Source organism: Carcharhinus amblyrhynchos, chromosome X (genome assembly GCF_965287045.1).
Source record: "Carcharhinus amblyrhynchos chromosome X, sCarAmb.v2.hapA, whole genome shotgun sequence".
Lineage (NCBI taxonomy): Eukaryota > Metazoa > Chordata > Chondrichthyes > Carcharhiniformes > Carcharhinidae > Carcharhinus > Carcharhinus amblyrhynchos.
Window position 1 is genome coordinate 9,871,258 of NC_137359.1, and position 20,548 is coordinate 9,891,805.

Here is a 20,548-nt window from a genome sequence, read left to right on the forward strand (position 1 = left end):
GAATGTAGATTGGGACAATGGTAGTGTAAAGGGTGGTGTGGGGCAAACGTTCCTAATGTCAGTGGGGGAATTTGTAGGAGACAGTGGTCATTGTGTTGTAAGGTTCAGTACGGCAGTAGGAAAGCACAACAGACAATCCAGAGTAAGAAGAATTAGTAGGGGAGAGCTCACTTCAAAGGGGCAAGAATTAAGCTGGGCTGGATAGACTGGAACCAAAGGTTGTTGGGAAAAACTGTAACCGTACAATAGGCTACCTTCAAAATGAAATGGTTCAGACACAATCAAGGTATATTCCCTCAAAATGGAAAAGATAGGGCAAACAAATCCAGAGCTCCCTGGATAAAAAAGGAAACAGAAATTAAGATAAAGAAGAAAGTCTGCTTATGACATGTCAGGTAGAAAATACAATTGTGAACGAAGAGAAATTCAGAATGTTCAATGGGGCAAAGAAAAAAGCATATTAGAAAAATGTAGCAGGATTGTGAGAGAAGACTGGCAGGCAACATAAAGGGGAATCCCAAAGTCTTGTCTGGACATATAAATAGTAAATGGGTGATAAGAGGAGTAGGGCCCATTAGGAAAAGGTAATTTACACATGGAGGCAGGAAGTGTGGCTGAGGTATTAAATGTAAACTTTGCATCAGCCTTTACCAAAAAGGGTGGATGTTCTTTTGTGAATTAAATCCAATTATGCATCAATGCAATTTTTTGCTGATTTCAGTGTGTGGGAAAGTGTATTGTTGAATGTGTGTTGTACAGTATTTGGCTGAGAATTAAGGATAACGTTTGTAATTTGAAAAGAATCTGCAGAAAATGAGTAAATGTTCTAGAATTGTATTTTGTTTCAACTTTTTAAAAATTAGTTTAAATTATTTTTTGATGCAGTAACAGAGGAGGAAATTCTGTCACTAGAGAGGTTCAGAATTGACGAGGAGGAAGTGTTGGATAGATTGTGTGTCTTTACAGTGGACAAGACATTAGGGCCAGGTGCAATGCATCCAAAGGTACTGAAGGAGGTGTGTGTGAAAATTGCAGGGCTGCTGGCCACAATCTTTCAGTCTTCCCTAAACTCGGGATGAGCCAGATGGCTGGACAAGCTCAACAATTGCAGACCAGTCAGTTAAACTTTACTAGCGGAGAAGCAGTGGGGATGAAATTAGTAGTCACACTTGGAAAATGTGGGTTGAGGGGAAAAAGGCAGGGGAATGACACTAAATCCAAATGTTCATCTGGTGCAGACACGATGGGCTAAATGGCCTCCTGTGCTGTAACAATTCTGTGATTATGTGAAAAGCAATAAGGGAAAGATTCAACCTTCATAACTTGTAGTTTTAGCATGGTTTCATTACTAAAAATATCTCTCCATGTAAAACTCAGTTTCAACTTCATGTTGTTTCTTAGGTTAGCTTGTTTGGCATAACCAGCCAAAGATTCATATTGTGCGTAGAATGTTCTCAAAATAATGGATAGTTGGCATATTGATGGTGAAATAGTAAAAAAAAATTGGCAAAAGATGAAATGAGAATTAATACCAGCAATATGATGAAAACATTGTTTTATTTAATGTGGTTTTATGCAAATAAGTACTCTTAAGTAATCTGAAGGGCTGGAGAGGAATACTTTGTATAAAATTCTTCCTGCTCCCCAGGCATGACCTCGAACCAAAAACAATATTTCCCAGCTGAGAGAGAAGAGCCAATCATAATGCATCTCTAATTGGCCGCTACTTCCGTGAGTGGAAGAGTGCTGCCCTTCCCAGGTCTGGCTACTAATGCTGCTTCAACAATGCCAATCAGAAGACAGTACTCAGTAGGATTGCTTCTCCTGCACACATCATCTCGGAGACAAATTGCTTTTTTTGGCCCGAAGTTTGGGGGTTGGGGTGGAAGGGTTGGGGTTGGGGTGTCTTTACAATGAAAGCAAGTTCCCCTTAGCAATGGGTCTTTTAAATTCAACCTGTGTGAAGCGATCCTTGTCCAACCCGAGCTGTCACTGTTGTGTGAGATCTAAAACAGTGATACAGATTGCAAATGCAAGTAAAATGTGTGGAGCTGTGTTTAGATTTTTTCTTCCAATGCGACATATGTTTAAAATATGTCACATTTTTTAAACCAATTGAGTCTTGCTTTCAAGTGTGGAACTTGAAAGGCAGTGGAAAACTCAATTTACCATATTGTTGGGGTGTGTCTGAAACTGGATACATTTAAACAGTAGCCAAATAGATTTACATAATTAGTGTTGGACTTCAAACATTTGTAAATTATACACAGTGACCTGACCTGGAGGGAAGTTAGAATGGAAAGCATGTGACATGTTTTTAAATAGTTTGTGGCGGTGTGTTTCCACGGTAACATTCATTTGTTTGCAGAGCCTGTGCTTAAGGGAGCTCACTACAAGCCGAGCTGTGTCTTGTGAAATCCAAGCAGAATAAATAACCAGTTTATTTTTAAAATTTCCATTGGCTATTTGGATAATGCAATGGAAAATGATTTTTAAATGGTCCAGTTGCATGAGCTTGGAGGTTCCTATGACCGGGTTGATGCTGTCTTCCCCTTGGGGCTTTGACTGTATTTTCCCCAATCGTTCAGTATTCAGAACAATCTTCTTTGAAAGAAATGAAGACTTGCCTTGACATGGGGTCTCATCACACCTCAAATACAATGCGTTATTCTGTGGTAAATGGTTCAACAAATCTGCAGCACTTAAGGTGCCACAAATGAGACGAGGGATCAGTGATCTGTTTTCATTGGTGTTGATTGAGGGAGGGATGTTGGCCCAGCACATGAGAACGCTCCCTGTTCTTCTTTGACTAGCACTGTGGGATCCACCTGAACAGGCAGATGAGGCCTCAGTTTAATGTGTCATCTTAAGGATGACACCTGTGATATTTGCTCGCTTGGCGGCACTCCATTGTCCAGGGCTAACATCTCTTGCAGTAAGGATCTCCCACAAAATCTATTGAATCCCCATTGTTATGTATTTTTAAAAGTTACATTCTGATGATTATAGATGGTAAAGTTATCAAGGGATGCAGAGAAAAGGCAGGTAAATCTGCCCTCAGATCAACCATGATGGAATCAAATGGCAGAACACGTTTGAGAGGTTGAATGGACTGCTCTGAACTGGAAAGGGGAGGGAGAGTATAAAGAATGAAAGTCTGTCCACTCAGCCCATCACTGTTTATTCAGCTAGTTTTCCAGGTAGACACTTGGCAGAAGACTTATTGGGAACAACAAACATATGTGCTGAGAGTGTTGAATTGATGACAAATCTCAAGAAGCTGCAGAAGGAAGAGAAAAAATTGTTTTTTGTGAACAAGGTCTAAAAAAATCACTTGGTCTAAAAATAAACAGGCCACAAACATTCTACCAGTGAAAGAAATGGTTGCACATTGGAATAGATGCTTTTATTTCCTAAATTGTGTAATTGAATGTTAACAGTCTGGGAATTCATATTTAGACTGTTTACTGCTGTACTTGCATTCCACAAAAGACACTTCTGCTCATATAATCCCTAGAGTATAAGGAAGCCATTCAGCCCATTAAAGTTTATTTGCTAGTCACAATTTGGCTTACATTAACACTGCAATGAAGTTACCCCTAGTCGCCACATTCTGCTGCCTGTTTGGGTACACTAAGGGGCAATTTAGTATGGCCAGTGTGCCTAACTGGCACATCTTTTGGACTGTAGGAGGAAACATGAAACCCACGCAGACATGGGGAGAATGTGGAGACTCCGCACAGACAGTGATCCAAGCCAGGAATCAAACCCGGGTCCCTGGCGCTGTGAGGCAGCCGTGCTAACCACTGTGCCACCGTGCTGCCCCTAAGTCTGCACTGACAACAATCCCACCCAGGTGCTATCCCTGTAATCTCAGGTATTTGCTCTGCTAATCCCCTGACACTAAGGGGCAAATTAGCTTGGCCAATCCACCTTACCTGCACATCTTTGGACTGTGGGGAAAAAACCAGCACGCCTGGAGGAAATCCTCGCAGATACATGGAGAACATGCAAACTCCACACACAGTCACCTGAGGCCAGAATCGAACCCAAGTCCCTAGCATGATGAGGCAGCAGTGCTAACCACTGTGCCACCGTGCTGCCCTGGGTTTTAAAAGAAATTCTTTTTTTCAACGCCTCACTCCTTTGGCAGAATTTTACAGCCCCATCGTGGCAGGGGGCAGGGCTGAAGAATGTGGCGAGCCATTCAAATACCATTGGCTCTGGCAGGACCAGGGAATTCTGCCCGGGGTGGAGTATTGCAAAATCCTATTCCGTGTCTTTTTAATACTACCTCTGCTCATATAGGTGATTGCAAAATTCTTTAAAAGGCTTTGTGCTTGTTGTGACAGCTCTTTGTGAAAAGGTTTTGTGTGTGATTCAAAGGGAATGCAAGTGAGATTTCAGTCGTGCAGCGTTTTCACAGTGCAATGTACTTTTATGTTAAATGTTGATTTTAGTCATTTGCATATCTGTTTCCATTGTAAAAACACCTAATGAACTGGAGATGTTTGGAGAGAGTATTGTGAGCTGTATAATTCTAGAGTGGATACAAGTTGAAGTGAATTAATAGTAGCACTGGATGTGTTGGTTTAAGTATCGTTTCTCCTGTGGTACATTAGATTATATTAAACCATATGTTAAAAATATTTGTCTACCCACATTCTGTCATAGTGATATTGTTGCTGGACTAGTAATCCAAAGACCCTCGGTAATGTCCTGAGGACCTGGGTTTGATGCCAGATGGTGAAATTTAAATTCAATAAAAATCTGGAATGAACAGCCGAATGATGACCATGAAACCACTCTCGATTGTAAAAACCCATTTGATTTTCACTTGTCCTTTAGGGAAGGAAATCTGCCGTCTTGACCCAGTCAGGCAGGCCTACTCCAGGGCTACTCTTAAATGCCTTCTGAAATGGCCAGTAGCAAGCCACTCAGTTCAAGGGAATTGGGGATGGGCAACAAATACTGGTCCAGCCAGCAGCGCCCATATCCCATGAATGAATAAAAAAAATTATAAATTGTTCCCTTTACTATTGGTAATCTTACAAACTGTCCTGCCAAAAAGTTTAGACACATCTTTATTTCAGCAGTATATAATTTTACGGTTACATAAATCCTTAAAAACTGATTTAATGAGGTTTACATGCGGTCTGAATTGTGTCTGGGTGTCCTGGTCCAGTTAGCCCTTGCACTCGACCCGTTTCACTGAAGATGACACAAGGCCTTGAATCGCCAAGTGCAAAGTCGCAGGATTTGACCTAGAGAACTGCAAGTTTTCCTTTGTTTTTTTCTCTCTCATTTAAACTAAACAGGTGACTGCCACTCCAGGAAAGCAGGTCTCGATGGCGCTCTGCCCTAAGATGTAACAAGGAAAAGGCTCGCTAAGTATTTTTAAGACGCGGGTTGATGGGTTTTTGATAAGAGAGGGGATTAAGGGTTATGGGGAGAAAGCGGGAAAGTGGAACTGAGCAGCGACAGATCAGCCATGATCTTATTGAATGGCGGGGCAGGCTCGAAGGGCTAGATGGCCTACTCCTGCTCCTATTTCTTATGTTCTTATGTTCTATGTTTTGCAGGCACTAGGAAAATTGTTTTGCCAAAAGTTGATTTTGACAAATTATTGACCAGGGGTGACGCCTACTGCAGAATGCTTTGTGCAACCTTCTCTGCTGACCTAATACAATAATTTAGGATCTTTTAATTAAATCCAACAATTGAAACTCATCATTATGACGCTCAATAATCAAAATAGTTTAATTTGAATCTATACTTCGTGTATATTATATCCTAACTTTGTTTTCATAGAACTATACATTACACATGTTAATAATGTTTAGGATTCTGCTTAGTGTTATGACCTGTGTTTTGCTGTTCTCCATAGCCACATGTGTAACTCAAAGGGGACCTTGGAAATCAAATTTCCAGTTGGGTGTGGGTAGCAACGCCATTTGATCCAAAGTGACCATTTAAATAACTGGGTTCCTTCACCCTTTTAAAGCAGGGATCCAATTGCTTCTTTAGTATCCTTTATGGAACAAAACTCGCTGTCCCTAACCATTCTAGACCAAATGTGACTCCACATCCACAGCAAAGTGGTTGGCCCTTAACTGCTCCCTAAAGTGGTCTAACAAGCCACTTGTATCAAAGAATCTGCTACACCTGGAATGATTTTCGAGGCAGGTAGGCATGGGCAATAAATGTATTCAGAGAATGAAAAAAATGACTTTCTTTGCCATCAACAATGAAACCTATACTTTCTGAAAGATTATCTGATTTACAACTCACTCATTAACTTATGTTGCTTATTGTCAACTTTTGGTTCCGTCTTCCGATTTTGCAAAAGCTGTTTCGTGACTAGTTCTAAATGGTGTTTTTAAAGAAGGCAAATAGCCCATTTGAGCAGCTAAATGAAACGTACAAATCCTAGAAGACTTCCGGTCTCTCCTTTACTCAATCACAACAACATCATGAAAGGATGGAATAGCATTGATCCTCATTTCCATTTTTCTAAAGACTTATTTTGATTACTGCAACCATACTAATGCAGAATGTTTAAAAAGCCTTGCCTTTTGGGCAACACCTTTCACAATTGGAAGTCTGCAGTGAGACTTGAACCATAACTTTCTAACTCCGAGACAAGAGCAACTGATACTTAAATTAGGTCCTTGGAATTTTTATCAAGTGACCAGCTCTCCATGTGGTGTCTCAATAAATGGTATAAATAAGATTGGGACTTCTTTTAGGGGATGGGAGAATAGCAGGTGTTGGACTGTGTTTGATGAATTGGGGTTCCTCCTTCAACCTGTTCTTTCACACAACAAGCCCTTGGCCTGTTGCTGGACTGATGGATGCGTTAGGACTGGGGTTATCTGGGCTCTGGGAACCGATTTATCTTGCCAATGCAGAATGTTTTTTATTTAGATATAAATATTGTGGCATGGGTAGCAGCACTATCTGACACAAGATGTATTAAGAGACTTCACCTGACCGCGTGGTCTATTGAAATGGACTTGTCAGATCAAAGCCACAAATAGCAATTTGTCCTGAAGAATTCAAGGCACTCAGGGTTGGAGGAAGCAAAATATGACTGTGACGTTCTGCAGGCAAGGAAGCTATTTGTATAGGGATACACTACTTTGTCAATAAAATCATCTTCAGATTGGTCTGAACCTTTAACCTGGAGTATTGAAATTCCACTCTGTTGTTTTCAGGGGACAAAGTGGAGCCAAACTTGTTATGGAAAGATCATTATCTTCCGGAAAGGACTCCTGATGGTGCTGGGCAGTTGTGACACTCCTCGGGAGTTCAGGTTTTGGGGAATTTAAGTTGGCAGTATGCTGCTCCTCGTACAAGATCTAGGGCTCCTTTACAGCTACTTGTGAAGGTTAGTTCCAAGGATTGGCTAGATAAAGCTTAACTAGAATACCACATTACTTGTGGATTGCATTGCTGTGGGGGAGGGCTGTGTTTGAGGGCACTAGCATTGCTGTGATTCAAGGTTGCTTCAATCACCACTCTTGTAACCTTCCAAAAAGGCAACATTCTGTTTCGTGTAGATAATAGAGTAACTAGCAATGTGCTGGACTGTCAGTTACTTCAGCTCTTGTGAAATTGTACAATGCCTATATAGGATGCTCAATCAATGTTTAATCTAATCTACACCTCCCCTAACTTTTTTCCATCGTTTATAGGCTCTTTTCCTCCAATGCCACCTGCCTGAGGATAGCTCTCTGCTGATGTATTGCAACCAACCACTAGAAGGTGCTCTCTGCGGAGTATGAATCTCCGAGGCACTCATGCCTTGCCTTTCTCCTCCTTGTTTTTTCCTGTGCCTGTGGAAATGTGCTCCAGCACAAGTTGGAGCCTTTGGACGTTGGGGGATATTAATGGAAGCACTGGAGGCTGAAGATATCAATTAAAGGAGATTTGCCATTCCATCCAGCCCATCCGTTCTGATCCTTTAGTTGGCCATTCTTCAGCACATAATCCCTTAGAGTGATTCCACAGATCACTTTTAATTAATAAGTCAGACTAAATGTTTGACTGCAGGGTGACATGATGGCACCGTGGTTAGCACTGCTTCCTCACAGTGCCAGGGACCTGGGTTCAATTCCCAGCTTGGGTGACTGTCTGTGGAGTTTGCACATTCTCCCCATGTCTGCGTGGGTTTCCAGGCACTCTGGTTTCCTCCCACACTCCAAAGATGTGCGGGTTAGGTGGATTGGCCGTGCTAAATTGCCCCTTAGTGTAAGGGTGATTATTAAGGTGAATGCGTGGATTATCTGGGTAAATACATGAGGTTATGGGGATAAGGCTGGGTGGGATTGATGTTGGTTCAGGCCGAGTGGCCGCCTCCTGCACTGTAGGGATTCTATGAAAGCTAGAAATAAGTTTTGCTGCACCATTAACCAAAAACCACATGTAGCTAATTGGAAACCTAGATTGGGCTAATTACATTGCTGATCAGTAAGTACAAATTGAGTAATAAGCACCTTTGTTAATTGCTATACTCTTATTTGCTCAGTGTATACATGTGAACTATAACCTTTTTGAACATTTGGTAAACTGATAGGAATTTTAATCATTATCCTTTGGCTACTGAACGATTTGTAGATATTTGCTGAGAAAGTATACACATATGATTTATATCTACCCGTAACATGTGAGTGAATGTGTAAGACATTTACGAATAGTGCATGGAGTTACACTGGTGCCACCACAGCCACACCACTGTCTAATCAGCTTTTTCTACTGGACAACATTGCAATAAATGGAACACTGGCTGGTTAAACAAACAGTCATGGTACAAAAGGATTGTCACTGGTGGCAGAAAGAGAGAGGTGAAAATGAGGCACATTTGACCACCTTTGGAAGCTGAGTCAATTCCATATAACTGGAGAATCTTGGTGATTACAGGGCACTGCTGGTTCAACAGTGATATGCAAGACTTAAAAGTGCCAATTCATAGGAAATTAAACCTTGATGAGCTTTTTCAGAGTTGACTTGAAAAGAAAACTCCTCAAAGAGGAGTTGGATGCAATGGATTTCCAATCACTCCCTCCTGCTTTGGATTGTTTGAAATCAAGGATGGACAGCAAGAGTGAAGGCTCAGCCTCTTAACTTCCATCCTTACACCCAGTACCCGTCCTTCCCTCCACTGTTGTCAGTTCACGTGTAAATTATGCTGGATTCTAAAATGATGGGAATGCAAATCACCTCAACAGCATTCATATTTTTAGCCTTGGACATTCATACGTATTTACTAAACCTGCATTCAGCACTAGGTCCTGAAGTAGCCTTTAAGTACAGAACGTGACAACTGACTGGTGTAGAGAAGCAAGTGATCTGGTTGCTAGGGGCACCCATTCCCTACGTCACAAAGCTAACAACATCTGTTTGGAGCAGATGACAAGGACACATTGCGTGAAGAGAGGAAACAGATTGGTCTATTATTGTGTGTCGGCCAAAAATAAAACATGAACGTTGCCAATGGTGGAGAGCATGAGGACAAACCTAAAAGAAAGTGAATTTTTCAGAAAATGCTAAAGATTGTCTACTGGTGTTTCGTCTAGTGAATTGTGTTACTACGAATGAATCATAAAGCTCTTTTTGAATCGGCAACTATTATACTTTGCAATGGAGAAAGAGTGAAATTTACTTCACTCTTAACTGTAAGTCTGAGGTAGGAGACTGTTTCTGGACAGTGCTTTGTTTCAATGCACTGAAGTTGCCTAATTATGGAAAGGAGAGGAGAAAAGTGGCAGGCATGTTGTCTGTATTCCAGATACAGGGACAGAGTGTTCCATCTGGGAACCACCAGCAAACTGGACAAATCGGCCCATAAGCTCATGGCCCTCAAGGTGTCACTTGTTTTCCAGTGAACGAACTGACCCCAACATAGATGACTTCTTTATTGGTGCAATGAATGGAGTTGAATTGTTCCCTGGGCAAATTAAATTTATTGCACTTTCCTACCTCACATCTATCTCCATTTAACTTGAAAAGCTATTGACACGCATGCAGCATTGTCTCAATTTACCAGTTGAGAGTCTTGTCCCAGTTTCTCCATGATTGAGTTGAAAGTTACGTTGATTTTTCTTGCCAAGAAAATGCAAGTTTTGCCCAAATGGGCATGTGCAGTTCAAATAAAAGGGGGGGAAAAACCCCAAGCAATTTAAAAGTGTTTTTTTTGTTCTACATGGAGAATTCTTCCAAAGAGAATCAAGATTGGACTGGATTTTAAATCATGTTATACTCTCTGTAGTAAAAACGTCTTGATTTTGGTTACAGAGGGACCAAAATTCTGGTCTAGCTGTCTTGATGCATTTTTAAATTGCCACTGGTAGCCTCAATACCGTGTTGTTTTGTGTGCTGGTCAGGCCACAGTACAATTCTAAATGACAGTCATATTCTCTGCATTGAATGATTGGATGGCAGAGGCAGACACCTTAAAAATGCCTCTTATGCTTAACTGGAGCAAGGGGTAACTGGGAGGAAACGCTCCTCATGACACTTGCTAGAACGTGCTTGTGAGAAAATTGGAAGAGGAGTGAAATATCGTGCTGCGTCCTTGCAGCAGTTTGCTGATTCTTGCCGGCAATTGAGGTTCTATTGTTATGGCAATCAGTTGGGTGGTTTGTGATCTTGGTGTGGAGGAGAGGCTTGTGCAGTCCAGTTCTTTGAGCAATGCTGTCGGGCAATTTTTGCTCCAGGTAGGGCCACTCATGGGCAAGATAAGGGGAAAGTCTAGTCAGAAAAATCCTGAATGTCGGAGCCTGCGAAAGAAGACTGTGCAAAGGCTGCAACAGCAAGCTGACCCCAGTACTCATAGTGTAACACATCACCAAAATCTGGCCACCCATGAAAACTATTTGGCAATTAAGGTGTCCCGAAGTCCCCAGGTTAAACAAAGTCATGTGCAGGCTTGTACCAGGTTCCATCAGCCAAATTCTGTGGTGTTGAAGGATCGGAGAAAGGGCTGTGAACCTGAAAGTCTAGTCAAGGATCTGCACTCAAGCTTCATCAAGGTCCTGGACACATGTGGAAAGTAAACGTGTCTTTGGGTAGCAGCATCTGTGAATGAGCAGTCCTCTTCAGGATGTCCTCTACTCACCTCAAATGAGGAAGGGGCTAGAAAACGTTTCTAAAAATAGGCTGTCCTGCATTCTTCGAGCCGGGGAACCCATGCCCTGCGGAAGCACTATCTTTGCGGCCAAAAAAAACATTCAATTTTGCACTCGGAATGTTTAAACACTGATGGATAATCTTGAGCGACTGTCCGGAAAGAAGAGCAGCGATTGTGTCACGTGAGCTGTCAGGATTCCTCATTGACATCACTAGCCTCAGAGAGCCACTTTGCTGGGGTGGGTAGGTGTTTACACCTACTTGAAATCGACCCTCATGTCCATGTACACAAAAACAGAAAATGTTGGAAAATCTCAGCAGGTCTGACAGCATCTGTGGAGAGTAGAGCCAATGTTTCGAGTGTGGATGACCCTTCGTCAGAACCCATATACAAGAGACTCGGCCTATCTTTGGACATTGTCAAAATAAAACTCATATCAACCTGTGCTTGGTCAGTCAAATATTTGACCTTGCATATATGTTGAAGGAGAGTGTCTGGAATATGAGCACTTCCCATACCTTGGCGATAACCTCTCTGAAATGACGAGGAGAACGGTCACACAATGGTTAGCACTGCTGCCTCACAGTGCCCGGAAATCTGTGTTTGATTCTGGCCTTGGGTTTTTTAAAAATTATTTGTAGGACATGGGCATCGCTGGCTGGCTAGCATTTATTGCCCATCCCTCTTTGCCCTTCGAGGGCAGTGGGAGTGAACCACATTGCTGTGGCTCTAGAGTCACATGTAGACCAGACTGGGTAAGGATGGCAGATTTTCTTCTCTAAAGGGAACCAGGGATGGGTTTTTTGACAATCGACAATGGTTTCATGGTCATCAGTAGATTCTTAATTCCAGACTTTTTTTTTATTGAATTCAAAGTCCACCATCTACCGTCACAGGATTTGAACCCGGGTCCCCAGAGCATTAGCTGAGTGTCTGGATTAACAGTCTAGTGATAATACCACTAGGCCATCACCTCCCCAGGTGACTGTCTGTATGGAGTTTGCACATTCTCCCCATGTATGTGTGGGTTTCCTCTAGGTGCTCCGGTTTCCTCCCACAGTCCAAAGATGTGCAGATTAAGTCAAGTGGCCATGCTAAATGTGTGGGGTTATGGGGATAGGGTGGAGGAGAGAGGCCTGGGTGGGATGTTGTTTTGGAAGGTCAGTGCAGACTTGATGGGCCAAATGGCACTGTAGGGATTCTACAATCCAACACTGGATTAACTGTCACCTTGGCCGTCTACAAACTGCAGCAAGGAGTGATAACAAAGACCTCCACGGAGGCCTGATTGTACAGAGCTGTTGGCAACACCACATTGCTGTCCTGCAGTGAGACCTGAGCTCAGCAACGCATAGGAGTGCTAGAGAGATTCAATCAGTGATAACTCTCCCACGTTCAGTGGGAAGATGGCTGAACAAATGCTGGTGTCCTTGAAGCCAGCTCTGCAAGCACTCAGGGAAAGGTCTTGCAAAATCAACTTCAATACTAGAAAGAGGACAAGGAAAAGTAGTCAAAGAAACTCTGAAGCTCTGCTTGAAGCACGGCAGCATTGACAATAACTGGGAGGAGTTTGCTACCAATTGTTCAAAAACCTGTCCATCATGCTGCATTGTGCTTTGAATCAGAACATCTCAATGATGAGGCAAAAAAGGAAGCAAATCCTGCATTGGGATCCTATTATCTCATGGAACGTCCTGCCCCATTTTCTCAAAAGATCTGTGGTCGCGAATCGACCTGTTCAGTCAAATGAAAACCTATGGCAGAAACTTGTGACCCTGAGTAGATGCCTTCCTCAAATTGAGGGGGCAGCTGATGATGACATTGGCAATTGTGGTGGCCATTTTGTGTGCCACATGATGCCATGAAACAGCAGAGATGAGCGACTGGTGTGTCTGCATTTTGTGGCGTTTGGTTGAGTGAGGAATGATGACCAACGAGAACTCCCATTCAAATATTGGAATTGGATCTTGTAATTCCACCGGAATAGCAGATATGGTTTAATGTTGTGCCAAAAGACGCCATCTCTGACAATGCAGCACCCTCCTGAGTACTGCACTGAATTGTCAGCCTCGATTACCCACTTTTACTGGATTGGGGCTTGAACCCACAACCTCTGACTCAGGTGGATGCACTGCTAACTGAGCCAAGCTGATGATCTGAGGGGGGGAGGAGAGCTGCTGTTTTATTTGGGGGCAGAAATGAGAAATGAATGGAAGAAAAAGAAAAGATATCGCCCTAGGTGACTTGGAAGTACTGAGTGATCAATTAGAGCCAACATTCCAGTGTTGTATGATGAGTCAGGATAGTTCATTTACTGGTGGAATCTTTTTTTAACACTCTGATTTGTTTTGGTGAGGACAAAGGATTAACAAATAATTTGTAAAGTTCACATTTCACACTCCTGGCAGCTGTCTGTGGGAAACAATTGAGTGGGTTGGGGGGGGGGGGGGTGGGTGGTGGGTAGTGGGTAAGAACATTGAAGCCAGACAGCACTACATACAAGTTATCCAAAAGGACTAGGAGACACTTAAGATTCAAGGAAATTAAGTGAATACTTTATATTTTCATTCAAGACATCAGTGATGAGTTATTACTGACATTCCAATGTGGTATTAAGGGAATATTGCACTGTTGGAGGTGGCATCTTCCCAATGAGACATTAAACTGAGGCCCTCCGTTCCCCCTCAGGTGGATGTAAAAGATCCCATGGCACTATTCTGAGTGAAGTAGGGGGGTTATCCCCTTTCTCCTGGTCAAAGTTTATCCTGAAATCAACATTATTGAAACAGATGATTTGGTCATTTATCTAATTGCCATTTGTGGATTGTTCTGTGTGCAAATTGTCTGCCACATTTCCAATTTTAAAACTGACTATCCTTCAAAAAGTACTTCATTGACTATAAAGCGTTTTGGTGTATCTTGAGGTTGTAGAGGGTGCTATATAAATGCAAGTTCTTTACTTCATTTTGCTTTGGGAGGTTGTTGTAACATGGGAGAGCTGTGAAGGTGGTAAGTGAAGTACAGTTAGCTTTTCATGGCATTGCAGTGACGCAGGTTGGCTGAGCTGGTAAGTGAAGTGTGTCTTTTCCAAAGTAAGAAGTGCATTTGAAGTTTCCAGTCATGTACTCAATTCTCTTCAACAGGGTGAGAAATGGAGATGGCTGTCAGTGGGAGCATAAAGCGAAAATTCGAAGAGGTAGACGGTTCGTCACTGTGTTCTTCACCCAAGGAATCAGATGATGATATTTCCAGCAGTGATAGCGCAGACAGCTGTGACAGCATCAACCCTCCCACCTCCAGGGAGCTGAGCCGTAAGTGTCTAAGAGACAGGCTTTCATTTTGGATTCACAGCTTGCTCCAGTTATGTGTCATAGTTAAGTTATTACGCGCTGTCTTGGAAGAAAAAGCAAATTTTCCTGAGGACCAGTGAACAGATGAGGAGGTAGAGAAGCCTAAGAATATACCTCTCAGGAATGCTGGGGGTGATGGTGCTGGGAGGGGAGACATACTGTGTGTTTTCAGCTCAATAGTGTGAGAGAAGGCTGAAGACCAAATCTTGGCTTTCTTACTAGTTAACTCGTGCCCTGTGCTTTTTTTGTGTGTGGGCCTCACTGTCCTGGGATGGATTTTGATGCAGCAGTGTGAAACTGAGAGTTAACTCCTATGATATTGGCCTCCTGAAATCCAATCTAACTGAGTGCCAGTATAAAAGCAGCTCCCGTGAAGTGAGAGATTTGTGTTGATAATTGTGAAATGTTGGCAGCTTCACAGAGAAACGAGGCCTGAATTACTAATCTATGGTTCTGGCCCTGGCCACCTGCTCCCAACAACTTCAGTTCTCAGTAGAGAGAAATTCTAAATCTCACTGGTCTGCCAAGTAGGTGAGTTCTGATTTCTTCCAGTGTAACTTGTCCCAGACAGCCATCCCACATTGTGCACAGGTCTACCACTGACGTAAATGTTTCAGTTTGGTCATCCATTAATGATTCAATCAGTGCGTGCACCACCACATGCAAGCCTGAGGTTTGTTTGCCATTTGGTTGTTAACCATAGCTGGGATAGTGGGGAGACCTTGGACTATTTGCCTTGGCATCTCTTGGAGCTGAGATGGGAAAAGTACTGCAACACTCCTACTTCTGAACATTATCTTCTGAAAAGCGCACACATGTGGATGTAAAGTGCGGAGAATATTGGGTCATCTGTGATGCCCTCCATTGTTTAATGTCCTGCTTGCACTCCCAACATGGTTACACGTGGAAAATGGCAACAATGCTTAATAATTGGAGAGTGACAGGCATCTTTAGGACTGTACCTGCATGCAGGAACTGCACGCTAAACATCAAATCTTCAGTACCTAATATTAAGAGGAAAATGGTGGATATTTGTGTGAATAGACATCAATCTCCAGTCAGATGACTGAATTACAGCTGCTGTGTGACCTATCTTAAGCCAAAAAAAGCCCAAGAAAGCCTTTGACTCTAGGTAACACTGTACCTGTTTTTGCTGAGATTTTGTCTTTTAAAAGCCTTCAAACATAAACACCTTACACAATGTTTCAATTCACCATAGAGCCATCTGCTTGACAAAAAAACAATAAGTAGGACAGCTGAAAAGCTACCTCAAAGCAAGCTGCATCTTTTGGTGATGCACCAACTCTTTGTAGCATAGCAACAGGTTAGGAGGCAACTGAGAGCGTTTACCCTTTCCAGAGTTCTCAGCTAATTCTTACCAAAGTTCATAGAATCCCTACACAATGCCCAAGGAGGCCATTTGGCCTATTGAGTCTGCACCGACCACAATCCCATCCAGGCCCGATCCTATGACCCTACCTATTTACTCTACTAATCCCCCGTCACTAAGTGGCAATATAGTATGGCCAATCAACTTAACCTATACATCTTTGGACTGTGGGAGGAAATCGGATGAAACCCACACAGACGCAGGGGAGGACATGCAAACTCCACACTGTCGCCCAAGCTGGGGATCGAACCCGGATCCCTGGTACCGTGAGGCAGTGCGAACCATTGTGCCACCATGCCCCCCAAGACCAGTGTGCTAACCACTGAGCTATGAAGCCAACTATTTTAAAGTTACCTTTTCTTCTTCTTTTGGCTTTCTTCTCCTTATTACTCCTTGTGAAGACCTATGTGTAAGAAACCTATAGCAAACCAACAGGCCCTCAACTGCCCTACTCTTATTGTCTGTAATTAACTTTGTCTGAAGTGTTGTCAAAACCTGGTCCCTTTCAGCTTTCATAAGCCAAGGGGGGGGGGCGGGGGGCAAGGAAAACAATTGAAGTATACTAAATGTTTGGTGTTTTCCTGTTGGGCATTATGCATCTCATCCTTGCTTGGAAACTCTTTAAACTGCCAAACCCTTTATGAGAAGGTCAGGCTGCAGCCTAGTTTGCTATTGTTAGTTCCCCAGCAGACGTTATTGCTGGGCAAGCCAGACCCCAGATTGAGGTCTGACGAAGGGTCATCCAGACTCGAAGCGTTGGCTTTATTATCTCACCACAGATGCTGTAAGATCTGCTGAGATTTTCCAGCATTTTCTGTTTCTGTTTCTGTTTCAGACTCCAGATTCCAGCATCTGTGGTGTTTTGCCTTTATCCCAGAATGAGGTCTGTCTCACTGATCAGAAACCTTTCTTTTTAATTGTGAAAATGAGGAGGAAAAGCTACTGACCCCAAAAGCATAAACTCCAGTACTGCCTTTAGAATGTGAAAAATTAAAAAATATATTTTGAAAGAAAAATAATGGAAGCACACAAGATTAAAGTTACACAGTTAAAACAGTCTGACAGATCAATCCCCAAAAAAACCCCTGCTTGGTCAAAAGTACACAAGTAAACTACCTTAGAATCATAGAATCCCTACAGTGCAGAAGGAGGCTATTCAGCCCATCAAGTCTGCACCGACCACAATCCCACCCAGGCCCTAGTCCTGTAAGCCCACATATTTACCCTACTAATCCTGTGACACTGGGGTTAATTAGCATGGCCAATCCACCCAACCCACGCATCTCTGGACTGAGGGGGGAAACCGGAGCACCTGTAGGAAACCCACACAGACGTGTTCTTGGTAACAGCCCCTTTATAACTGAAAATCCAGTAATATTACCTAGATCAAGGAATTGTTATCACTTTAGTAAAGGTGTGCCGCTTGACTTCTCAAACACTTCTATTCTGATTTGGAATTCCAAAAGGGGGGTTTAGAAACAAACGTTTCCAAAAGCTGGCTTATCGCTGGTGGCTGCCTCCAATTCAACATTTTCCCAGCAGTTCACACAAAGGAACTGGTTTTTCAGGGTTTTGTCCCACAGCCATCCCACTCAGTTAAACATCCCTCCATAAATATATTTCCCCCTTTCATTTCTAGTTCCTCAAAACCAACTTTGAACTCAACTTCTCCAAATATTAAAACCTTGTTTTCTCTTTTGTTTCTACTTTTGGGTCAGTGAAATTTAATATGTATTCTCCTGTTTACTCATGGAACCTTTGTAAGATGCAAATGTTCTTTGTCAGCTCTGAACTCCCTTTTGAAATTCAACAGCTGAAAAACCAGGTTTCCCACTTACAATGCCAATGTTTAGATCCAACTTATTTCCTTATAACTCAAACTCACCATAACCTCTCATTACAAATGCATCAACCTATACCTTTTAACCTTTCATCTCTTTGACCTCGCAGGCAACTTGTCTCGAGTCCTTCTCCCCTGCTAAATAAATCCTGAACACACCCCCACAGAGTTTTCTTCACCTAAACAGAATATTGATATAATTCTCTCAGAAATAGTTGAAAAATACATCTCATCACATTATCCATCCACTGAATATTGCTTTTCCCATTGACTTAAATCCACTTGATCAGTGGTGGTGCTTGACACTGAACTTCACCCTTCTCAATCTTTTTTTTAACAATTCTAAATTGATGACCCTTTGTCTTGTACCCCCCAACCGTATTCCCGATGCTCTCATTTTAAAAACCTTGATTAAATCTTCTCTTCACCTTCTCTGTTCTTGAGGAAATGGTGCCAGTATCTCGAGTCTACACTGGATGGTTAAAGTCAATCAGCAGCATTTTTTATTAGTGCAGACCAGTTTCACCTGCTGAGTTCTAAAAGCGAGTGTGTTCTATTCAACAGCTTGAAGTTTCCTTAATAAATGCAAAAAGGAGATGCTTTCAGAACAGTGAAACTGGAAACCATGCACGTTGTTCTTTGTGCTGCCGGAAGTCACTAATAACCCTATTGGATGGTACTTGGGCTTATTTTCCTTGACTTCTTGCTGCACGTTGGTCTTTGGGTGGTATTCAAAATGGGCAATAGCATGTCAGCTCCTTGTTACGCTGATATTCAATTGGTTCACTTCACTGGAACTGAATATCAAATGGGCCATGTAGTGGGTGTCCACATGTTTAGCATCTCTGCTTGGCGAAATGCTTCCCTGGCTCTTCCCCACTGTTCCCAACAGTGTGCACCAGGGCTGGGGAGAGATTTACAGTTTGGTGACTGGGGTTTGCTCCATACCTCTGCAAGTTGCTTCACTTGAACTTTAATCAGAGGATACTAATTACAGAAGAGTTAACAGTGACCTTTGGGCACAGATGAGTCGGTGGACAAGGTTGGAGTCAGGCAACTAACACATTTGAATTGAAGGATGGAGTGATAACAGTAGCTTGCAAAGAGCTGACTGGCTGCTTTTTCAACTAGCCGGAGCTGAGCACAAGCTAAGTCGTGAGTGACACTTCTGCAGCTTTTGGTCTTCACACAAATTCAACGAAAACCCAGTTTTAAACTGGCGAGATGGTGTTTCTTTCCTGAATGTGGGAACAGTGCTTTCATAAACGTTTTCCCATCTCTGTGAAAAGCTCTGTACAATTTTAATGACATTTCACAAAGGGACAAGCCACTTTATTTTGATGTAATCCTTCCTTAGTGCTTGGAATGATTGATGGACCCTGAAAAACTAGTTGTGCTGACGCTGACCTTTGGATTCATGATTGCTATTTGATTGAAAGTGTTTTCTTTATCAGTTGGAGCATTTTAACTGTGGTGGGCTTTTAATAATCAGTAACTTGAGCTCCCATTGCAGTAAAATCTATATCGGTTTATGGAATCAGGGAAAGTTCACCTCAATTTCTGGCTATGCTGCTGTGGGCCTGTAACCAACCCTTATGCCAATTTAAAAATAAAGATGTGCGTTTATGTGGTGCTTTATAGCCAGTGTTGTACTTTTTTGATGTTAGATTGGCTTAAATAGGATTTACGATACAGAAACAGGCCTTTCAGTCCCACCAGTCCATGCTGGTGTTTATGTTCCACTGAAGTTGTCTCCTGTCTTTCTCATCTAAATCTATCGTGGTAACTCTCTATTCCCTTCTCCCTCATTCTTGTCAAGTTTCCCCTTAAATATACCTGTACTCTTGACTTCAACCACTCCCTGTGGGAGAGAGTTCCACATTCTCATCCCTCTCTGGGTGAAGTTCCTGAATTCCTGATTGGATTTCTTGGTGACCATCTTATATTGATGGTCTCTACCATCTTCTCCACAGGAGGAAACATTCACTCTGTATCTACTCCATCAAAACTTTTCAGAATTTTAAAAACTTCCACCCCATAGCTGCCTTTTTCAAGGGAGGAGGGACTCAGTCTGTCAATCCTTTCCTGATGTGTATATCCTCACATTTTTGGTATCACCCTTGTAAATCTTCCCTGCACCCCCTCTAATGCCTCTATAACCTTTTATAATATGGTGACCAGAACTGCGCACACTGCTCTTTTGTGGCCTCACCAAGACTCGATGCAGCGATTAGCATAACATGCTTACTTTTCAATACTGTCCATTTATAAATAAAGCATAGTGCTTGGTTTGCTTTTTTAATGACCTTACTAACCTGTGGCACAAGTTTTAGTGATTGATATATTTGCAATCAGGTCCTTTTGTTCCCCTCTGCACCTTCCACAAGTAATTGGTGACCTCCCTACTCTGCCGATGAAAATGTACTACCTCAGATTTATTTGTGTACAAGTTTATTTGTCCATTCTACAAGTTTATTAATGTCCTTCTGTAATTTGCTGAGCTCCCCAGCATCACAAATGCCAGTCTTCAACAATTCAATTCACTCCACGTGATGTTAAGAAATAGCTGAAGGCACTGAATATTGCCAAGGCTATGGGCCCTTATATTCTGGCAATAGTACCAAAGACTTGTGCTCCAGAACTAATCACACCCCTAGCCAAGCTGTTCCAGTACAGCAACAACACTAGCATCTCTCTGTCAACGTGGAAAATTGCCCAGTTATGTCTTATACACAAAAAAAAAGGACAAATCCAACCTGGCCAGTTACTGTCCTATCAATCTATTCTCGACCATCAGTAAAGTGAAAGAAAGTAACACCAACAGTGCTATCAAGCAG

The 20,548-nt window shown here is 42.4% G+C and overlaps 1 protein-coding gene across 8 annotated transcripts in view; it reads left to right on the forward strand.

Annotated features, from left to right (window-relative positions):
* Positions 1-20,548, forward strand: part of LOC145362033 (cysteine/serine-rich nuclear protein 2-like) — a 69,479-nt gene that overhangs the window by 17,429 nt on the left and 31,502 nt on the right. For 4 of the 8 annotated variants that reach the window (XM_080218065.1, XM_080218064.1, XM_080218070.1 and 1 more), the window contains 2 exons: positions 7,218-7,390; positions 14,275-14,442. In XM_080218065.1, coding sequence (XP_080074191.1) covers positions 14,283-14,442 — 160 coding nt within the window. In that variant the 5' untranslated portion in view covers positions 7,218-7,390; positions 14,275-14,282. Of the gene's footprint in view, positions 1-5,752; positions 6,187-7,217; positions 7,391-7,706; positions 7,768-14,274; positions 14,443-20,548 lie in introns of those variants that run through there. The other 4 variants (XM_080218067.1, XM_080218069.1, XM_080218068.1 and 1 more) reach the window with 4 other exon arrangements.